Below are 19,893 nucleotides of genomic sequence, written 5' to 3'. Positions count from 1 at the left end.
TAATCAGTAACTATCACACCAGAAAAGGAACTGACACCCTCCTTAGTTTTAAAAAAAGTCAGGAGCTGCTCAGAGGAGGCTGAACTGCTGCACCATCTTGTCAATGTTTATGTCAGTGGCATCATGAGATTTTAACAGCAAACAGGACTGGAGATGTCAATCATGCACTGCCTGGCTGCACCAGATATTCCTGAGGAAATTGCATAAGCAGTCAGATTACCTGTTTTTGAGCTGTGGTGTAAACATATTTTAAAGGATTTTTAATGTGATGTGGAACTGCGGGGGCATACATGGCAGAATGCACGTCAAGGATTGTGATAATTGTAGCTGTGGTCAGCCGCGCTACCTGGACAAGTTAGTTAACCACACAAAAGCAGAGGGTCCTGGTTTCTGAGCTCTATAGGACGTGATCTGATTTCCTGAACAATGGATGTGTGGTGACTTACTGATCGAGGACCACAGTAACCGGTGAAAATCGCTGAACCTCTGTTCATGCTATGAGGTTTTATTTAGCTGTTTCTCTTTTCAGTGTCTTCTTCCTCTGTCATATTGCTTCAGTGTTTCACAGTCACTTTGTTAATTACTATGCAAATCATCCAAAACAGCTAAACTGTTCTATTTTTCTTTCTGCCCCTCTTAAATTCCTCTCTGTCAGTCTGTGTCCATCGTCCCACTCTCACATCACTTAATTGCTCTTTTAAAGAGGAGTCGCTCTTTCAAAGTGGCTGGCAGATGAGTAGTTTTGTGGGAGATGAGCAGTTTTGTGTTTGTCATCTCTAAAAGCAGTGACGTGATGTCACGCTCTGCCGAGCAGCCATCCCATTTTCTGGGTTGCTGCACAGTGTGCAGCCCTGTAGTTAATGGAGGAAACTCTCCTCAGCCTGGCCTGCACGAGCACTGCGAGGTAGCCTGCAACGATGGCTGGCCTGTAAACAGTCATCTCGGAGATGATGGAGGATCTGTGCCGCTGCGGCTTGCACATGAAAAACGTGAGACGAAGCTGCGTGACCGTGCTACAGCAGCTGTGAGAGGTTTGAACTATGCTGAAACAAGCGCAAAATCACACATGTACGGTAGATGCAATGAAACACTCCTTGACATGTTAGTTTTGCTATTTGTGAGGCCTTTGTGTGTCTTGCATTGATTCCCTGGGAGCTTACTTAGCTTAGCCTAAGGTAATGCAATTCAACAGCACCACAAACTCCAACCTACAAAATGACCATAACACTGAATCAACAAAGACTAAACATTCCAACCTTCAGCAGGGTAGGGTTTATTGCAGGCTTGTTGTATTAGGCTGTACTAGTTTTAAATAGGTGTGCTCAAAAAACAGGCAGCACTGTGTTTGTCTACATGTTTGCTAAGCTCTGACTGGAACTGGCTCATATTAAGGAGTTACTCTATTGCTCTTTTAATTCATGACCACTGTGTTTCCCTGGAAGATGAACTTCACTGAACTGGAAAGTGGGGCACTGTCTGTCTGAAGTAATGTCTTGGCAAGGCAGCAGGCTGCTTGCGTAATCTGGGGCCAATATAGCTGCTTCCACTGTCCATTGTCCCTGCTCACTTAAGGTAAAAACTCTTCAGATGGTGGACCCTGCTGTTGGGTGTATACCATGTTGGGTTGGAGTTCACCACAAGGCGGGAGGTGTTAGGGTGGTTGCCACCTGACTGTGTTGATGAAATAGTTCTAGGATTTGAAGGCTGCGTGGAGGAAAAGAGTTTTATTGTCTTGATATAGTGGGGAAATTTGCCTGCACTGCAGCAACAGGCAGCTCAGTATGAGTTGACAGCACGTGTGCGTGAAGTCCAGTTTTGCTATGGCTGTGATGTGGAAGGTGTGAGGCTGACAGACAAACACTAAGTAGTAGAACGCATTCTAAGCACTAAACGTTTAAAATGTCTTCTTCTTAACTCTTGTGTGTGTGTGTGTGTGTGTGTGTGTGTGTGTGTGTGTGTGTGTGTTTGTGTAGGTGGTGTCTCAGACAGTCAGCCTGGTGGACCTGTCCTGCTACAGTCTGGAAGCGGTGCCTGAATATCTTTTTTACGGTCAGGACATCACCCACCTCAACCTGCGACACAACTTCATGAGCCTTCAGGGGCCTGGAGGCCTGCTCAATCTCCCCAGGTAATCAGGCAACCTTTCACTGAAGAATTTTATGCTGACAGACGGCCAGAGGAGCCTGGGATCACGCCCTCATGGCCTTGCTGAAGTATGCTTTGGCACAACAGACATCTGTGATCTATTTTTGGGCACTATGTTGTAGTTGACCCTGTGTTTTGACCTCAGCTCATTCACTGTGTTTCATGGTTTATTTAACTGATTTTATTTTCTTTGAGCATAGCAGATAATAATAGGCTGAGAAATTTATACAGTGATCCAAATTAGGTGGACAAGACTTATATTTTACTTCTCCCCTGTGCTGTGGCAGCCTACACATTAATCTGACTCCACTCCGCTCAGACTTGTGCCATGCTAATAGTGTTAGGTACAACCTCGTAAGCTTGCCTTTGTGACTTTTGCTTGCAAGTGACTCAGGACCTTATTCAGACATGCAACAAACATGTTAAATTACTGTCATATTTACTTAAAGAAGTGTCTGTGTCTGCTAGGGCAGTGCTTGACATCTCACTTGCTTTCTGTTGTAGGAAGCAGGAAGTAGATTATGGGCAGAAAACTTATTGTTATTATCAGTCTTATTCAGTGAAACAGCGCTGTATTATCCTGTATTTTCCAAGGATAATATCTGCACAATGTTTTTTTAAACCCCTGCAAATTTACTGTTACATTTCCTGCAGTAATACTGTAAACATACACTCTCTGGCTCTTGAAGCATGTTACAGTAGAACTGCAGTATGTCGCTCACACCAGCCTTCCACAAGTAAAATCACCACCTTTCCAGCTACTCAGCTGTGATTTTTATGATGCTCTTTATCTAAGCATGTCATATGCTGCACAACCTATACCATATGTGTGGAAACAGAACAGATTTCACTCGTGTTTCACTCATGAAACGGGACAGGAATTTAGCAAGTAGAAGTATCTAGTGTCAAATAACCTATTGTTGTCTTAACAGTAAAAAGTAAGTAAATAAAAATTTGCATACAAAGAAATTCTGACTTTGACGAAGCGGTTTTGTGCTTGTGAGTGTTGATCAAACAGCTTTATAATTCTGGAAATTCCAGGTTCAAGCGATACGTTAGAAACAGTAATAAAATCTCAGTAAGAAGTTGTAATATTTTATGATGATAATTAAGGATGTAAAAGCTTGAAACAAGTGAAACGCTGTAGCATAAAAACTGCCTGGTAAGAAGCTATATCAGAGTAAGATTTCATCTTACTTAGATTTTGCTTTCTGCAGTGTGTTTCAATGAGATGGATTTATCAGCTGATGCATCGCTATCAAGTGTTGCTCATCTCCAACCCCTCTGGCTCCTGTTGTATCCCTCCAGCATTATTGGTTGGCTGGGTGTATGTCCTGTCCTGCATTACATTATATACAATCTTATTCTACTTGCTAAGAAGAAGATTAAAACTTAAGGGTCTGGCACCCCTCCATTGTTGGCGTCCGTTTCGTTGGCATATTTAGAAGGAGCATGCATAGATAAAAGGAAATAGTCTGCACTCTGACCAGTGTTGTGAGTCACGGCAGCCACCTCCACCGCTCACAGGACCTAAGGTAACAAGAGGAAGGTGGAGTTAATATGGAAGCTGTGACTCTGCAGTGGCACAGCACCACTCGTCTCTTGGACATGCGCTACAAATGTGTAAACACGCACATATAAGAATTTTATGTTGAGGATGTATTTCTGTTGGTGCACTGGTAATACTAAGGCACCGGCAGGGGTCATTTAAATACTTTTTCAATGTGAACACTGTCTATTCTTGCCTGCTGAGCCACTGACTGACTTTTTCCAGCTGCTTTCAAAGCCCTCTTAATAACATGGTGCAAGCCCAGAGCACAAATAACAGCACAGAGCTCCCTCAGTGAACTTGTGGGGAATGAATCCACAGTATCTGATTTCCACAGTGTTCGCCCTGGATTTCAACAATTGGTGTTCAGTCCTAGCTGTTAGTTGTGCCATACATCTCTTCATACACATTCTTTGCCCACTGCATTCTCCTGAGGCACAACAAATAGCTCTGCAGACGTGACAGTGCACTGAAAATGTGGACCACAGTAGCAGGTCAGCTAATATGCTGCTGCTCGTCCGTCTCTTCTTCCTGTATTTTCACTGCTCTTTCTGAACATCACAGCGTACGTGACCAGTCACCTTATGTTACCAACAACAAATAAAAACTGCATTGTTTAAACTTAGCTTAAGCCATAGCCTTTCATTGTTGTTAGTTAGCACCCTACCTTTTTAATGTACCTTTTGCTTTACATTTTCTGTTGTGCTGGAATAGAGCAGGTCATTGGAACGTGACGTCAGACAGTGGATGGAGGCACATCCAGGCACATCACAGTATGTTGGTCTTCACTCACTGTTACAGTGTTTTTTTTAAAGGCTGTTCTCTCTTTATTTAGGTTTTCCCAGCTGAAGAGCCTGAACTTGTCTCACAACCGTCTGGGTGTGTTCCCTGAATGTGTGTGTGAGATCCTCACCCTGACTGAACTAAACCTCTCCTGTAATAGTCTCCAGACTGTCCCTGTACAGATAGGCAACCTACAAAGGTATGACACAGTGACACACATACAGTATACTGTGCATAGACCACGTACATACATCGCACACAGTACAGGAACACATAAGCTGAAGTAGATAAATAACTGAAGAAGAACATGAAAAGTTCACCAAGTAATTCTGTAAGAAGTAAATCCCAAAGACAAGCACACCGTTAAATCCTGCGCAAATTGCAATTTAGGTCACAATATCTGTGCATGTAAGGTAACAAACACCATGAAGTACATATAGGTGCACAGGGCACAAAAGGCAAATATATTCATAAAAACAAAATAATCTGTCTGTATGTCACATGAATGGTGGCTTTGAAGTGCAAACCATGACAACATTTCAGAAAGAAATCTCAACAAAATATATTTTTAGCTACATTTTGTAGGTCGTAGATGTTTTAGAGAACCAGTGTTTCAATGGAAACATCATTGAAAACAAAGTTGCAAAACAGAAAGTCAAGTGTTATTCTCCACACATGTTTTACAATCTACATATATCTGTAATTTTATCATCAGAATTTGCATTTGCTGTCATTTTTGTGGTTAGTCTGTTCTGTACACTTGACATTTATTACATGTCTGTCCGTCCTGGGAGAGGGATCCCAGGTTTTTTGAGGAGTTTTTCCTCATCCAGATGGAGGATCATTTGCTGTACATATTACAAAGCCCCCTGAGGCAAATTGTGATTTGTGATTTTGGGCTGTATAAATGAAACTGACTGTAATTTTGTACATTTCTTCATCTGGGAGTTATTTCATCAATATTCAATCAGGAATGAGAAAGAGAACATTTTTTTTCCTGTAATTCCTGTTTTCTGAAATGCAATGTTATCTCAGTGTATTGTTGTTGAATTTTTGCTTTTGTTTTATAAAAAAAACAGTTGTTGTGGTTTGTGCTTTTAGGCCACTGCACACATAATTAATGCTCTCATAAAATCTGGATTGAGGTTTTAATGGCGTCAGTGAAGTGCACAAAGTTAAAATATTTTGTTATACAATCAGATTAAGCAGCTAAATCAGGCAGTTTTCATCCCGAGGACCTGCTTAATGTAGGATGCTGCTCAGTAAACTATGGCTGCATAACTACAAATGGACACAAGCAGATATTCTGACTGCTCGTGGAAGTAAAAGAAAGTAAAACATGAACGCCCTCTCCTCTCTATCTTGCAGCCTGCAGACGCTGTCTTTGGATGGAAACCACCTCAGCTCCCTGCCTGAAGAGCTGGGTGGCCTGTCCCAGCTCAACAGCCTGGGGCTCTCCTTTAATAACTTCACTCACATCCCTGCTGTGCTGGAGAGATTGAGTGCAGTGGACAGGCTGGCCATGGCTGGGAACAGAGTGGAGAGTCTGGAGTTGTGTACTCTGGCTAGAATGAGCCACCTGAAAAACATCGACCTACGGTAAGAGGCCAGCCAGGGGATGAAGAGCTCTCAGCCTCTGCACTTCCTTTGTCTCTTCTTTCCCTGCTGGATCAATATGTAAAATGTAAGATGTAATGTAAAGGGACCCCCCACACAAACACTGTCAGTCATTCAGTGAATCTGCAGACAGGTGGAGAATATTCCCACAATGCCGTTTGTCTGTAAAGTTTTTCTTTTTTATTTCTTCCTCTGGCATTGACAGAAAGGTAAACATCCTGAGACAAACACTAGTTGGAACCTCAGCCTTCCTCCTGTCTTCACTGCTCCTCCAAGCCTCACCTTTTTATTAAACATGTATTTATAGACGCCAGGTTTTGCTGAGTGCTAATGCTTTTTTTGTGCGTTGTTCTGGTTCACACCTACATTCACACCTGGGAGCTACCTACAACAACAGTCATACATATTTAGCAGCTCCACAGGAACAGCTGGGGGCTAAGTGTCTTGCTCAAGGAGACCTCTGTGATGGTTAATGAGGGATGGGTGAACTGTTCTCATTGATTTGCCTACTGAGGATCACACAGCACCCACTGCTCCGCCTACAGCTGGCTGATAATTCAACCTTGGGTTTTAGATTGCGGTTCGGCAGTGGCAGACTATATTTATAAGGGCAAGGTGCATCTGTGGTGGATTAGCGGGCCGGTGGCTCTCATAAAAGAGGAGGTGTTGTTTATTAACAGGACAGAAGGGATCAGGGAGAGCCTGGATCTCAGCGCAGTACCTTACCTGGCAGTCATGAACTCAGAATTTCTCTGCTTTTTGTTATCCACCGGGGAATGGTTTTAAAAGGTAGGATGCTATATATAGATGAGTCTGACAAAAAAGTTAATAGAAGTTGTTCCCAGTGAATGAAAGGGAGAAACAATGGAGTGGTCCCAGTGTGTCATCCAGCAAACACAATATCTTGTTAGATTTTTAATGAAACCTGAGTGATCGAGGTGTGGAACTTGAGCCATCCTTTTCAAATTCACATTGACTGATCCCAAAGAGCGCTACAATATTTGTTCATTTTTCTGCATGCTCATCACAATATTAAAAAAAACATCTTATTGCTCTTATTCAGGACATATGTTTGCTACTATTACTAATTCCTATGTTGTACAATAGTTGTGACATTCTCCCAGAATGTATGCTAATGATCTGTCACTAAAAAGGCCATATCTGCAATATTTTGTAACAACCCTAAATACCATACTAGTGCTATTTTTTTGGTCTATTTTAGCAAGTATGGCACATCAGAGTGCATTCATTTAATGGCACCCTAATGTATTTTCTTCAATAGGAATAACCAGTGATATTTCATCTGTTATATTGCTTGTTAAATGCAGATTGAATGGACTGCAGCGGGTGAAAAGTGAGAACCGTGAGGCGGTGAGCCAGGTGACGCAGCTGGACTTACGGGACAATTGCTTGGACTCACTGGACCTGAGCTCTGTCTCTAACCTGGAGACTCTGCACTGCCAGCGCAACCAGCTGGGGACTCTCACACTCAGCGGTTTCACACTGCGCATGCTTCATGCCAGCAGCAACCGTGAGTCAAACAAAAAGTGTCAACTAGCTGCTATTATTGCCTCACTGGCTGTTTGTCTGTAGGTCAAGGCCCATCTCCCCAGTGATACATTCAACTTGTAAACACACATATTAATGGCTCAGATGTTTAGCTGCCAATTGCTGCTTTTATCTGCCCACAGGCCTCACAACAGTCAACATCTATCCGGTCCCTAACCAGCTGACGCACATGGACCTATCACAGTGAGTTCTGGCTGGGACTAAGAAGTGGCTGTGGCCTCTGTGTTCACAGACTTGTTTAACAGACGCTCTGAAGGCTAAAATAGGATCTGTATCTTATTGTTCATTTATCTAGTTCTGCACATTGCTTAATGGAGGTGTAAATGAATGTGAATGCTGATTTGGACAATCACTAACTGACATCATCAAAACAGATATTCTGTGAAATCTACCCAGTGTATCGTAATTCAGAAAAGCTATGAAAGTTAATATATAAATTACTGTGCTACAATGAAAAGATTCTAAGCAAATGCAAAGAGCCCCTAAAAAGTCCTTATTAATGTTAGAAAATGCCCTTTTTAAGTTAGTGAACCAAAAAAACCTTAAATAGCATTTCATCCTACTTCATTTTTGTTATGCAGGCTGAAGGCCTAATTATGCACAGTTATGTTACAGTATGTCAGGGGTTAGATTAGATGAAACACCTGCCAGTGTGAGAAACATCAGTGAACCTCCAGGACTGACCATGGAAACTAACTTTTAGCATTTATTAAAATGCACACACCATTTGCATGCTTAAATAACCCTGGAGGATGTTGTCTCCACCTCCTGTTTACTATGATTTCAACTCTGTTTACTCATCTGTTCTAAAAAGCAAAATGCAAACTGTGCTCAGTTCAAGTGTTTGTGTTTGTCTCTTTCAACGTGTGTGACTTTGTGTGTGTGTGTTGAGACAGGAACCTTTTGGAGTACCTTCCGGACTGGGTGTGCGACTGCAGAAAAATTGAGATGCTGGATGTCACGCACAACCTCCTGTCTGAGCTCCCTTCCAGGTCACTGACCTTATTCTGCCATTAACCCTGAACCTTTTCCGCTGAACCCTTTATCTTTCATGTTGCATAATTTGAATGCAGTCAGCCTCGTGTAATAAACACATGGCCATCTTGTCCAGAATAAGAAGCTCAGGTGTCACATTACACATGGTCATGCTTTTTAACTGCTCGCTCTATTGCCAATTTATGATGTCCACGTTAAGAATTTGTTATGGTTGTGGAACAATGGAAAGAACAAGGCACACATACAACGGATGGTGTCAGTCTTTTTGTGGAAGTTTATGTCTTCTTATTGCAGTTGTGAAATATGACCATCCTATAGTGCTTGGCTCAGAGTTATCATTCACTGTCAACACTCAACACAGACATTTGCATCTGAACGAGACACCAGAGAAGCTTTTCAAATGAGATAATATTTGTCTATCCACTGCACCCTCTCATGACCTGTGTGATGGTTTCAGGAGAGAATAAAAAGCCGCTCTGTGGCTCTGTTTAGGCAGCCAAGCTGAAAAGGTCATTGATGTATTTGTTAGCATGTTTTTTTTGGTTATTCTGTCTAATGTCTCTTCTGGCCTCTGACAGACTGCTCAACAGCTTGAGTTTGAGAAAGCTTCTGGCGGGGAACAATCGTTTGCAGAGAGTGCCTGACCTACTTGACCACATCCCTCTGGAAGCTCTAGACCTCCAGCACAACAAGCTAGCCGAGCTCCCTGAGAGTCTGTTTTACAAGGCCTTAAAGTGAGTCTGTCAGCCCCTTTTTCTCCCTGCACATCATTCTTTTTCCTTTTCTGGCCTTCCTTGAGTCCTTTAGCAGCTGGTTCCTCTGCTTTTAAGCATTTACCTGTTTGGTTGATGTTGGCAGTTATTGTATTACAGCTCATTGTTTCTGATCATGATCAAGATGGAGTGTTCTGGGCCGTAACTGGAGCTTCATTTACCCTCCTATTTCCTGTGTGGTAAATCACTTAACACCCATTAGCAGTTCAAATGCTCTAATGTGCTTTACTGTCTCTAATGCTGAGACGTGATGCAGTGACTGCTTTGTGCATGATGGGTTTCTTGATATGTTGTCTAAGAGCTGCACGGCTCACAAGGGAAAGCAGTTACACTCAGAACTGATGGAAACGACATGTGGCTACAGAAATGAGACTGACAACCAACACTTTTCACATATTCATATTCGTGTGGGCACTGAATTTGAAAAAGCCACAAGGCCAGTAAGATGTCGCCATCTTGTACTTTAATAATGTTTGACTCCATTTCAAAAATAGAGCGTGACTAGGTTCCCTCCTGGATCAGAAGGACAGGTTTTATGACTGTTCAGTATGTGACATGCACAGACAATGGCTTAACAACAGCAATTACATAAGAACCAGTGGGGCTCAAATTGTCACCCCTCCTCTCTGTGCAGGTTCAACACTATGTGAAGCAATGCTCCACTGGCAGGGATAGATGAACAGTCTGTGTTTAGTTGTAACATTCTCAGAACAATGAGAATAAGAATGGAATGGAAATAAGAAAAAGCCCCTAAAAGAGGCTTTAAAGCCTAAAAACTATCAACCTTAAACTCACACCTCAACCATCCATGTTTATCCCTGCACTCAGATCACTCTGTGGCCTATAGTCTGTACATAACAGGTGGCATAACGTGATATTAATCATGCTGCTACTTAAATGAATATCACTTCAGTTTGGTTGGATTCATTTGGACCTTAGATGCGACAATCCCATATCTCCCATTTTGTAATGTTTCTAGAGCTGGCAGTTACCCTGATGAAATGTATAGTATGTTCATCACAGGGGCTGATGTCAACTTCCATTTGGCCACATTTCATTTCTGACCCCAAATATGTGCTGTTGTATACATTCTGCATTGGGTGGGTTTAGGTCATGAAAAAAAGATAGATAGATAGATTTATTCATCTCCAAGAATAAATTTGCAAAAGAAGGTTATTTGAATTATTTTGTACTTCCTGGCAAAAAATGTAGAGTCCAAGAAACTCTATTCAGAAATTTTGGACATGAATATCACCCACTACAATGATTCCTTTGCTGAGGCATAAATTCACATTTTTAGCTTGAACTTTCTCCAAACCCACCACAAATGAGACCGGATTGGGTGATGCAATCCCGGCTGTGACATAATGTGCAGTGTACATTTCTTTTTCATCTAACGCGTGTCTTATTTTTATTTGCCGTCCCTCACAGCCTAAAATACTTAAATGTGTCAGCCAATGCCCTGGAAAATATTCCTCCCAGCAGCCAATCAGAGGAGAGCCTCAGCACACTCCAGGAGCTCTACCTGACGGGGAACAACCTGAATGAGAACTGCGGTGCTCTGCTGGTTGGACACCAGAACCTACGGGTCCTTCACATCGCCTACAACCAGCTGCTCTCCTTCCCTGCCAGGTGTGTTACCTGGCTTTGATGTTACTTAAAAAGGTCATTCTTATAAACCCCACTTTTATAGTGTGCTCCTGTCATTTGAACTTGTTTTGTTGCTTTTCCTGTTCATCCATTCATTCTTCAATCCTTTTAATGGTCACGTGTTTCATTGTATCAGTTGGTTTATTTCAGCACATCTGTTGTCTTTCTACCTTCTGTGAAGCCATCCATGTATGTTTTGAGAGCCCAAGAGGCTATTTACAGTTAGTAATATTTATAATCTGAGTATTCTATTTGTGTGTCTTTAGTAAGTTGAGTAAACTGGAACAGCTGGAGGAGCTCAATCTAAGTGGCAACAAGCTAAAGACCATCCCCTCCACTGTGTCCAGCTGTAAGAGACTGCACACCCTCATAGCACACTCCAATCACATTACTGTCTTCCCAGAGATCCTCAACCTGCCGGAGATCAAGGTCAGACTCGTTCTGCTTTTATTTGCCTGACCACTGAGTGCGTGATTGTGTTTAGCCTGTGTCCGCTCATGTGTGTTTTGTACATTTGTAGCTTGTGGATCTAAGCTGTAATGAGCTGACTGAGATCCAGCTGCCCGACTCGCTGCCTGCCACGCTACAGGAGCTCGACCTGACAGGCAACAGCAGCCTGATGCTGGAACACAAAACCCTCAACCTCTTCAGGTGAGTCACAAAACCTGAACCAGTTTAACATAGTTACGAGTACCTCCTTGAAATTCAATTAAATATAACTTATAAGCAGCACACATACTGGAGGGATATGTGCAACATATAAGAATGTAATATCTCTGTGTTACTGCAGGTGCAGGAAATGATGCATCATCTATAATATCTCCTACTGTATTTTTTCTCCTTTTTTAGTCACATCACCACCCTCAAATTAGATCAGAAGTCCACCACGACAGCAGGAGACGTGCTGAGTGCCTCGACTCCATGGAACCACGGTTACTCTGAAATGAGCGGCCAAAGGAACAAGTGAGCACTGATTTGTCTTCCTGTGTGTTTTCTTTGCTTGTTTGTGAAAATAAAGAACTTAATTTTCCTCAACTGTGTGTAAAGGGGCAACACTCATAAAGCATTCATGCAGTGTCATCCTTCAGCCAGTCTTTGTAGTCTATAGCTTTAGGTTGTCACTTCCTCCTATGTTTAAATCTTGTTATGGTGCATTGGATCTACTGTATCTGTCTGTTTGGATGCTGCTGTACAAGCGCAGAGCAGGTGTCTTCCACTGAATCAGTATCTAAATCACTGGCAGACACCTAACACTTGCATCAGAGTGGTCAATGGACCTTTTTTTCCGAGTAGCTGGTGAAGTGAGTCTTAATAATTCCATTGGATTGAATTAACAATGTTGCAAAGTGCATCACTGTTGAGAGCCCAATATGCCTGGTTGCTCTTCTTGGGTCATGGCCACCACAGGGGGCAACACAGCAGTGTCTGTTAACAGCTGCCACCCCTTGCTCATCTCCTGGAGCTGCAGTGTTGCATGCTGAAGTATGTGTGAGGTTTACCTCTGCGTGCCAGGTGCTGAGTCATCTGTTCGTTAATGCCCATGTATTGTTGTGGACAGGTTGTGCGTATCTGTGCTGGCTGTAGACCGCTTTGGAGACGGTGTGGAAGCATGTTATGGTATCTTCGACGGAGACCGCAACGAGGAAGTGCCTCGGCTGCTGCAGTGCACCATGGGAGATGTGCTGTGCGAGGAGCTGCAGCACTCCAGTGTCGACAGTGTGTACATGTGCAACACTTTCCTCACCTCACACAGGTAAGACAGATTTTTTTGTTAATGCAAGTCTTTATTAATACATCTAATAAACACACTCGTACTGCACTTTTGTTGGCTGCGTACTATGACTTTGTCAGCATTTGTCAGCAGCTTTGTTTGTGTTTGTATGGGACAGGAAACTAGGTATGGCTGGCCAGAAACTGGGTGCTTCTGCCTTGCTGTGTTATATTCACCACGAGCCTTCCGATCCAGGAGGCTACTTAAGCCTCACTGTGGCCAATGTGGGCACCTGCCAGGCAGTGTTGTGCCGGGATGGCCGACCGGCACCTCTCTCTAAGGTTTACAGCTTGGAGAACTGCACTGAGGAGATGGAGAGAGTTAAGCGCAGTAAAGCCATTATTACCGAGGTAATGCACAGCTTCTCTGTAAGCTGGATTCCTGTTTTTACACTAGAGCCATTATGCAGAATGTTTGATCTAGTGTTAATGTGCATTGTCATGTTCAGAGGTGTATGTATTATGAAGGTGTACACTCATCTACAATTCTAATGGCACTTCTGTTTTACAGGATAACAAAGTGAGTGGAGTGACATGCTGCTCTCGCCTGCTGGGCTGCTCTTATCTGTCTCCCTGGGTGCTTCCAAAGCCCTGGGTGCACACTGAGCCTCTCTGTTCCCAGGATGAGTTCTTGATCCTGGGGAATCGAGCGCTGTTTGAACGGGTCTCCTACCAGGAGGCCGTGTGCACTGTGCAGGCTGTGCGGGATCCTCGCGCAGCTGCCAAGAAGCTGTGTTCACTCGCCCAGAGTTATGGCTGCAAGGACAACATCGAGGCTGTGGTCGTGTCCCTGCACATTAGCGAGGACAGCTGTACCTGTGAGCCGCCCGTCTCCACCACTGAACCACGGGGTCCCCCTCCCACCCCTGTGCCTGCATCCGTGACCCCAGGCCCTACTGACCCAGCCACCCTTTCATCCAGCAGCGGTATTGTCTCTGAGTTCAACAGTGAGACATCAGCGTCAGAGGTGGGCAGCGAGGCGGGGTCCACCGCTTCAGACGAGCACCCATCTTCTGGTCCTGCATCCCGCCCAGAGAGACGCTGTAGCCTTCACCCTGCTCCTACACTGTGTGGGATCATGGTGCCAGGCTCAGCTGGGCCGGGAACCCACCCAGGCCTATTCCAGCGGCAACCCTCCTGTGCCACGTTCTCAAGTAACCAGTCTGACAACGGCTTGGACAGTGATGACGAAGCTCCTCTGGAGGGCGTTATCTCCAATGGCAGCAAGTTAGAAGTGGAGGTAGACATTCACTGCTGTGCTTTTCAGCTGCGCTCAGGGGCCCCTGAGAGCCCTAAAGACTTGGACCTTGACAAGCGAGGCTCTGACTATCCCAATGGCAAAATGCGCAGACAGAACAGCGTGGTGGTTTCTGCTACAAACGGCTGCCTGCTGGCTGTATGTGGGAGAGAGATTGCCGACCTAAAGAAGTCGCCTTCCACATCCAGCCTGTTTGGGAAGAAGCTGTCCAATGGCTCTGTGGTTGCCCCTGAGGACAGTCACAATCTCATTGAGGTGGCCCTGGAGGCTCCTAAGAAGAAGTCTGGCTACTTCACTGCCCCAGCACAGCAGGACCCTGAGGACCAACTCATTGTGCCTCCTAGTCTGGAGCAGGAAGTCAGGGAGCAGCTAAGGGGTCAGAGCCCTCTTGTCTCAGGCCCCTCCTTAACATCCATACCCCCTTGCTTAAAAGATGCAGTGTGGGATCATCCGCACCCCCCTGCGTTTGCTTCCAACCTGGTCCCAGGTCCTGGCCCAGTTCCCATCCTGCAGCAGGAAGTCTATGATACCGCCCTCTAGAGGGGGGACAGAGCACAGTGTCGTGTGGCTGCAATTCTGTGATCGTGCCATTCCAGAGAAGATGAGATTTTTCTCATACATGTGAGATATTCCAACTAAAGTTGCCATTCAGACCTTCTGTGAGGACGAGACAAACCTGTGGGACACAGAGTCAGTAAGTGAGGCTGTGCCATTAATGTGAGGTAAAAAAAAAAGTTTCTGTGCATGGTCTGAGTATCCAAGGAAACAGTTCCCAGTTCATAGCATGACGTTGTGAAAAGAATGGCGACCATAGACCAAAACAAGCCTGACTTGAAATGGGATACCTCATGTGTTTAAACATGTCAGCAACATTTCCCTTTATTGGAAAGCAAGCAATCATGAGGGCGTGTATGGGATTGTGTTCAGTGAGGTCAAATCTCCTCTCCAGGGGCTCCGTGGTCTCTCAGGTCCTGGAGAGAAGCCCTGTGACTGAAACTTGAAAAAGTGCCTACTGCAGACGACTCAGCCTCGAGCCCCCGGACATCCAGGCTCCGTTTGGGGACGTGAGCTTGTTAGTTAAATTTGGAGGAGGGACGGTGTCTCCAAGAGACCAGCACTGGCACAGCTTCTGCTCTCCTCCTCTTCCTGTGGCTTACAAAGGAAATCAGACAGTACAAATGCTTGTAAGGAAGATGTGAAGACAAACTAACTGCATTCACGTCGCCAGAACCATTACGGTTGGGTTTTATTTTTAACATTCCCACACAGTATGTATAGAATCTTCTATATAGGATAAATTAATTCTATACAGCACAGCACACACTCACAACTAGCAGCCAACCGACGTGCTGTGCTTGAGCTTCTGAGATCAAGATTGAAAAGTGTTGCTATTTAGAGTGGCGTGTTTTGAATAGCTGTCAAAGATAATATCAAAGTCATTCAACTGTACAGAGCGGATGTGTTGTAGAATTCCAAAATCCATTGAACAGTTTAATCTGTGACAGTGCATGATCAAATGGTCTCTTTAAAACGCATAGGAAATTAAAAAGTTTACGTTAAATTTAGTCAGTCCTATGGTCACTGGAGACCCCAGGATGTCTCATTTCGTCAGAACAAACCAGTCAAGGCACAAAAGTGAAATATTACAAGAGACGAAGGATAGATGCAGTATTTGTATGTACTGTATGTTATGAAATATCTACCCTGGTACTAAGATTGTACCTTTCGGTATATCTAACCTTTGGAGGCTGCTACCCTTTGAAATGAGTAACATCCATCCTTGTTCTCACAGGCTTATTCAGTTACTGACATTTTTACTTAGCTTCTTAGCAAATCTTTTTTCAGCTCAGCTCTCTAATGCACTGCCCACACGTCCAGATGATTTTTGGGGTGTGTTATTTTCAGGCCATTATTAACAGAACCCTGTTTTCTTGTGTTCTGTCCGTGCACACAAGACGCTGCAGAGTTTAGGGGACAGAGCCCACAAGCATGCACAGACATTTGGGACATAGAAGCAAATCATGTCTTGCCATAATTTGATATAATTCTTTTTTTCTCTCACACATACTGCATGCATGCTGTCTCGTGATCAGTGGGTGGTGCTTCCATAGAATTCAGCTCACACAGTGATTATTATTCATGCAGCAGCAGTGTAAGGTACTGCAATAAGGACACACTGGTTCAGAGTAAGTAATGCAGTTGGTATCATCATTTACTGTTTCCTGCATTATCTGTTTTTTTTTTAGGACCAATCGTGTTCTTCTCAGCTGAAAGTAAGCTGTGGAACATGACGTTATTATTATTTGAATTGTCAGGTAAATATTATGCAGCCCCAGAAACCTCAGTTTGTCCACCCCTAAACCTCCCCACCTTGTGCCAAAAGAGAACGCAGCTCTGCTGGGGCTGCTGTGGTTAGAAGAAGGCCAAAGTTGGGCAATTGCTCATGTCAGTGATTACTACATCAGATGTATATTTTTGGTTGCCACTCCGAGTTGGTAGTGGTGTAGTTCTTGCATTCCACAGCTGTTGCATAGCTGGACCTTTTAGTGTTCCCTTTTAGCCTTAAAGTAACACTACTCAGTATTGTTGAAAGGAGAGGCCCTTTGTTTCATCCCACTCGCGTTCTGTTTGTGACTGGGGTCTTTATCTCTGGGGGTGTTCTTTATGACAGCAGCCCCCCCTCTATCCTTCCTTTGCTCCACAGGACTGAGTGATACGTCAGTGATGAAGCCTTAATTGATGTGTGAGTCTGAATCTTTCCTTGTTATTTGCAAGTTTTTTGTCTCTTGAAAGAAACACACTGTTAAAAGCACTTTGTACAGAGAAAATAGTGACATTCAGAGTCACATATATTTGAGTTTAATATATGAGACACTGATGGACACAGTGTGCTGGGATTATCGTGGCTTCCCTCGGCCCAACATATCACCTCTTGTTTAAGAATACATAGCCAACGGAAATGATGATAAAGTGACATGACAATTAATGAACAACAGTCACTTTTTGGTGTGTTTTTGATATGATAAAACATTTCTTATTTTATAAAAAGGGATTTTTTTTTGCTTGCTTCCAATGGCATCTGAATTTTACAGAATGTCTTGACTGATATTTAAATTTTCAACATCAGCACCACAAGCAGTTTAATATACTTAATATACGTTCCTAGCTACACTATACACTACACTATCAAACACTATCTGTCTACATTATTCATACTCTACATAGATATTAATTTTTGGGGCCCCCTCCTGGCAGAAAGTGAGGAAGTACAGTTATTGTGCATATTTTGCATCATTTATATCTAGTATTGATATTTGGTTGAAACACGAGGCTAATTGATTTCTAAATATCTGGCATATATAATTACATGCGATGAAAACAGTAGTCTAAGACGATAATTACTATGATTCACGTCGAGGAGCTAGTCTTGTCCACATTATGCTCGTTCAGAATTCAGGACTCATTTTTTTCCGTTTCTGAAGTGAAGAATAGGAAACCATATTTTACACTTAGGCTAAGAATTTGTTTCCAGTCACTTTATTGATGAGGCTGTGCAGTGTCTGAGATGCCAAACAGCCGGGACTCTCTGTGGTTCTGACTGCGGCCAGACCTCCACTGTCAGAACCCACACATGGCATCATGCATCTGGAGAGATGGCGGTGAGACATGGATGGGCACTGCACGTGCACCTGCCACAGGAGGAGCTAGAAAGGCTATAAGACAGATTATGATTGTGAATAATACTGGTACACGTCTGAAACACGTCTGGAGAGGAGAAGTGGAACTTTACTTAAGGTTTAATACGAAATGGTGGTGTTCACAGCAGATCTTTGGAATTCGCTCATACAAATATGCAAAGTGTCAACTGTACATACAGTATATATACATGTGTATCAGAGCTTCATTTTCTATCATCTGAAACTACAAGAATCATAGTTTTCAATATGTCTGAAAATGAATATTGGCTGATGTATGTATGATGTATGTAATTGAGATGTGTGTGTAAGTTGCATCGTTCCTTTTTTATTTTCTGAGTGTGTCCGCTCCTTTGGCTCATTTGCATTGTACGCACTGCTACATTTAGTGCTCCTCAGCCCTGCCCTGGTCAGTTTCTCTATCCAGTTGTACACTCACTGTTCATCCATCCAGTCTGTCTCCTGGATAATCCCATATATTCACCCACTGTCCTGTCCAATATACATTTCCGACATGAAGTATATTTGAATAATAATCCATCAGTAGACTAATCAGTGTGCATGTACATATGCCGACTGTATGCGCAGTTACAGTAAGAGGGAGCACAGGGTACAGTGCATTGGCTTAAAATATTCCCTTTAATTCTTTAGTGGAGGGGGTCCAGTAGTGTAATGCTCATAATCCCCTTTGTGCCCCAAAATAGAGGGTGTGTGCATTGAGTGGGCTACACTGTCAGTGTTTTTTTTTAAACTGCTGACTCATTTGTTAACTGGAAGGCATCATTTCCTCTTTGCACAACTGAATGAGCTCCCTGTACAACCATGTTTGCGAACTGTCCGTGTTTATGTGTGTGTGTGTGTGCGTTACATGAAGCTTCAGTGCACACGTACAGTAAGTGTATGCATGCCCGTGTGAATAACAGGTTGACTGAACTTTCTGCGTGAATATGGTGAATGAAAGTGATGGAAGATGTTCCGGTTGTTAAACATGTGACCAAAGTAGCCATGGTTTAATCTCACGGTTCCTTTCTGTACATTATTTTCTAGAAATGCTTGAATATTTTTTTCTCGATGCCAAGAAGCCGACGTTTATTTTTGTACTTCATTGTTTCATGCAAATTTATATTTCCCTCTCCACTAACAGAATTTAAAGTGATTGGGATTCTACAGAAAACTGTCACTCATTATGGTACTTTATTTGAAGGTACTAACTATAACTGTATTTAATGTTGAAAGCATGCCCTAAATATAAATCAACATAAAAGCATAGAGTACATTGAAAATGTGATTTATTTGTACAAAACGGAGCATATCTAATATTTTTAGGTTTTTATTCTAGCATGCAGATTCCTGCGCAAAATTGGTTTTCTGTTTGATGATTTCAAGATTTATCATTTAGGAATAGGACTAACAATGAGCACTTTTGCTGTGTATCAGACAGAATTGCACTCCCTTGAACTTTGAGAGTGGAAGACGGTTGTTATTTTATTTGAAATGCTGCTATAATTAGTTTTGAGCAGACAAGCTGTTTTTTGAATTAACTTTAAGCCAAGTAGCAATAAAACTTTTTACTGTGAATTTGTGTCTGTCCAGTGTCCACTTTGATCACCATTTTTATGATGATTTCATGCCAATAAATATCATCAAAGTGGCTTTTTTTGGTCAGCACAAGACCAGTTTATTATGTCATTCATTTTAAAATCCTGAGCCATAATGAAACAGAAAAGGATTTATATATCTGCCTCGGTCTCCACAGAAATGTTCTTTCAAAAAGCCTAAACGCACAGAAGAAGAACCCAGATCAAGAAAATGAATCAGAGCAGAGAGCGTTAATCACTGTGTGGTGATGTGTTGAAGTCATGAATAAATTCCTAAACACAGTAGATCTGCCATCTGCTGGTTGAGCTCAGAATGGCATCCTGAACCCTAGTATACAAATGAATGAGAAATAGGCTTAAATGTTTGGTTTTTTTCCTCGTGATGTAAGACCTAAGAGAGGAACAAATGGAAGAACCATCATTATTCATTCCATGGAAAGTTTTAAATGCAGAAATCAAAACAAAATAAAAACTTAATGTCACAAGACAA

The 19,893-nt window shown here is 42.9% G+C and overlaps 1 protein-coding gene across 1 annotated transcript in view; it reads left to right on the top strand.

Annotated features, from left to right (window-relative positions):
• The window catches only part of phlpp2 (PH domain and leucine rich repeat protein phosphatase 2), a 30,560-nt gene extending 15,910 nt beyond the window's left edge, over positions 1–14,650 (top strand). The window contains exons 5-18 of the mRNA XM_041939466.1: positions 1,974–2,128; positions 4,530–4,676; positions 5,846–6,076; positions 7,423–7,625; positions 7,786–7,846; positions 8,560–8,655; positions 9,238–9,393; positions 10,864–11,064; positions 11,349–11,511; positions 11,603–11,733; positions 11,932–12,045; positions 12,641–12,835; positions 12,972–13,203; positions 13,364–14,650. Coding sequence (XP_041795400.1) covers positions 1,974–2,128; positions 4,530–4,676; positions 5,846–6,076; positions 7,423–7,625; positions 7,786–7,846; positions 8,560–8,655; positions 9,238–9,393; positions 10,864–11,064; positions 11,349–11,511; positions 11,603–11,733; positions 11,932–12,045; positions 12,641–12,835; positions 12,972–13,203; positions 13,364–14,650 — 3,372 coding nt within the window. The remainder of the gene's footprint in view (positions 1–1,973; positions 2,129–4,529; positions 4,677–5,845; positions 6,077–7,422; positions 7,626–7,785; positions 7,847–8,559; positions 8,656–9,237; positions 9,394–10,863; positions 11,065–11,348; positions 11,512–11,602; positions 11,734–11,931; positions 12,046–12,640; positions 12,836–12,971; positions 13,204–13,363) is intronic.
• The last annotated feature ends 5,243 nt before the right edge of the window (positions 14,651–19,893 follow it).

This window comes from Chelmon rostratus, chromosome 1 (genome assembly GCF_017976325.1).
Source record: "Chelmon rostratus isolate fCheRos1 chromosome 1, fCheRos1.pri, whole genome shotgun sequence".
In the NCBI taxonomy this organism is placed as follows: domain Eukaryota; kingdom Metazoa; phylum Chordata; class Actinopteri; order Chaetodontiformes; family Chaetodontidae; genus Chelmon; species Chelmon rostratus.
Note: the sequence above shows the minus strand (reverse complement) of the source record. Positions and strands in the feature narration are given on the sequence as shown.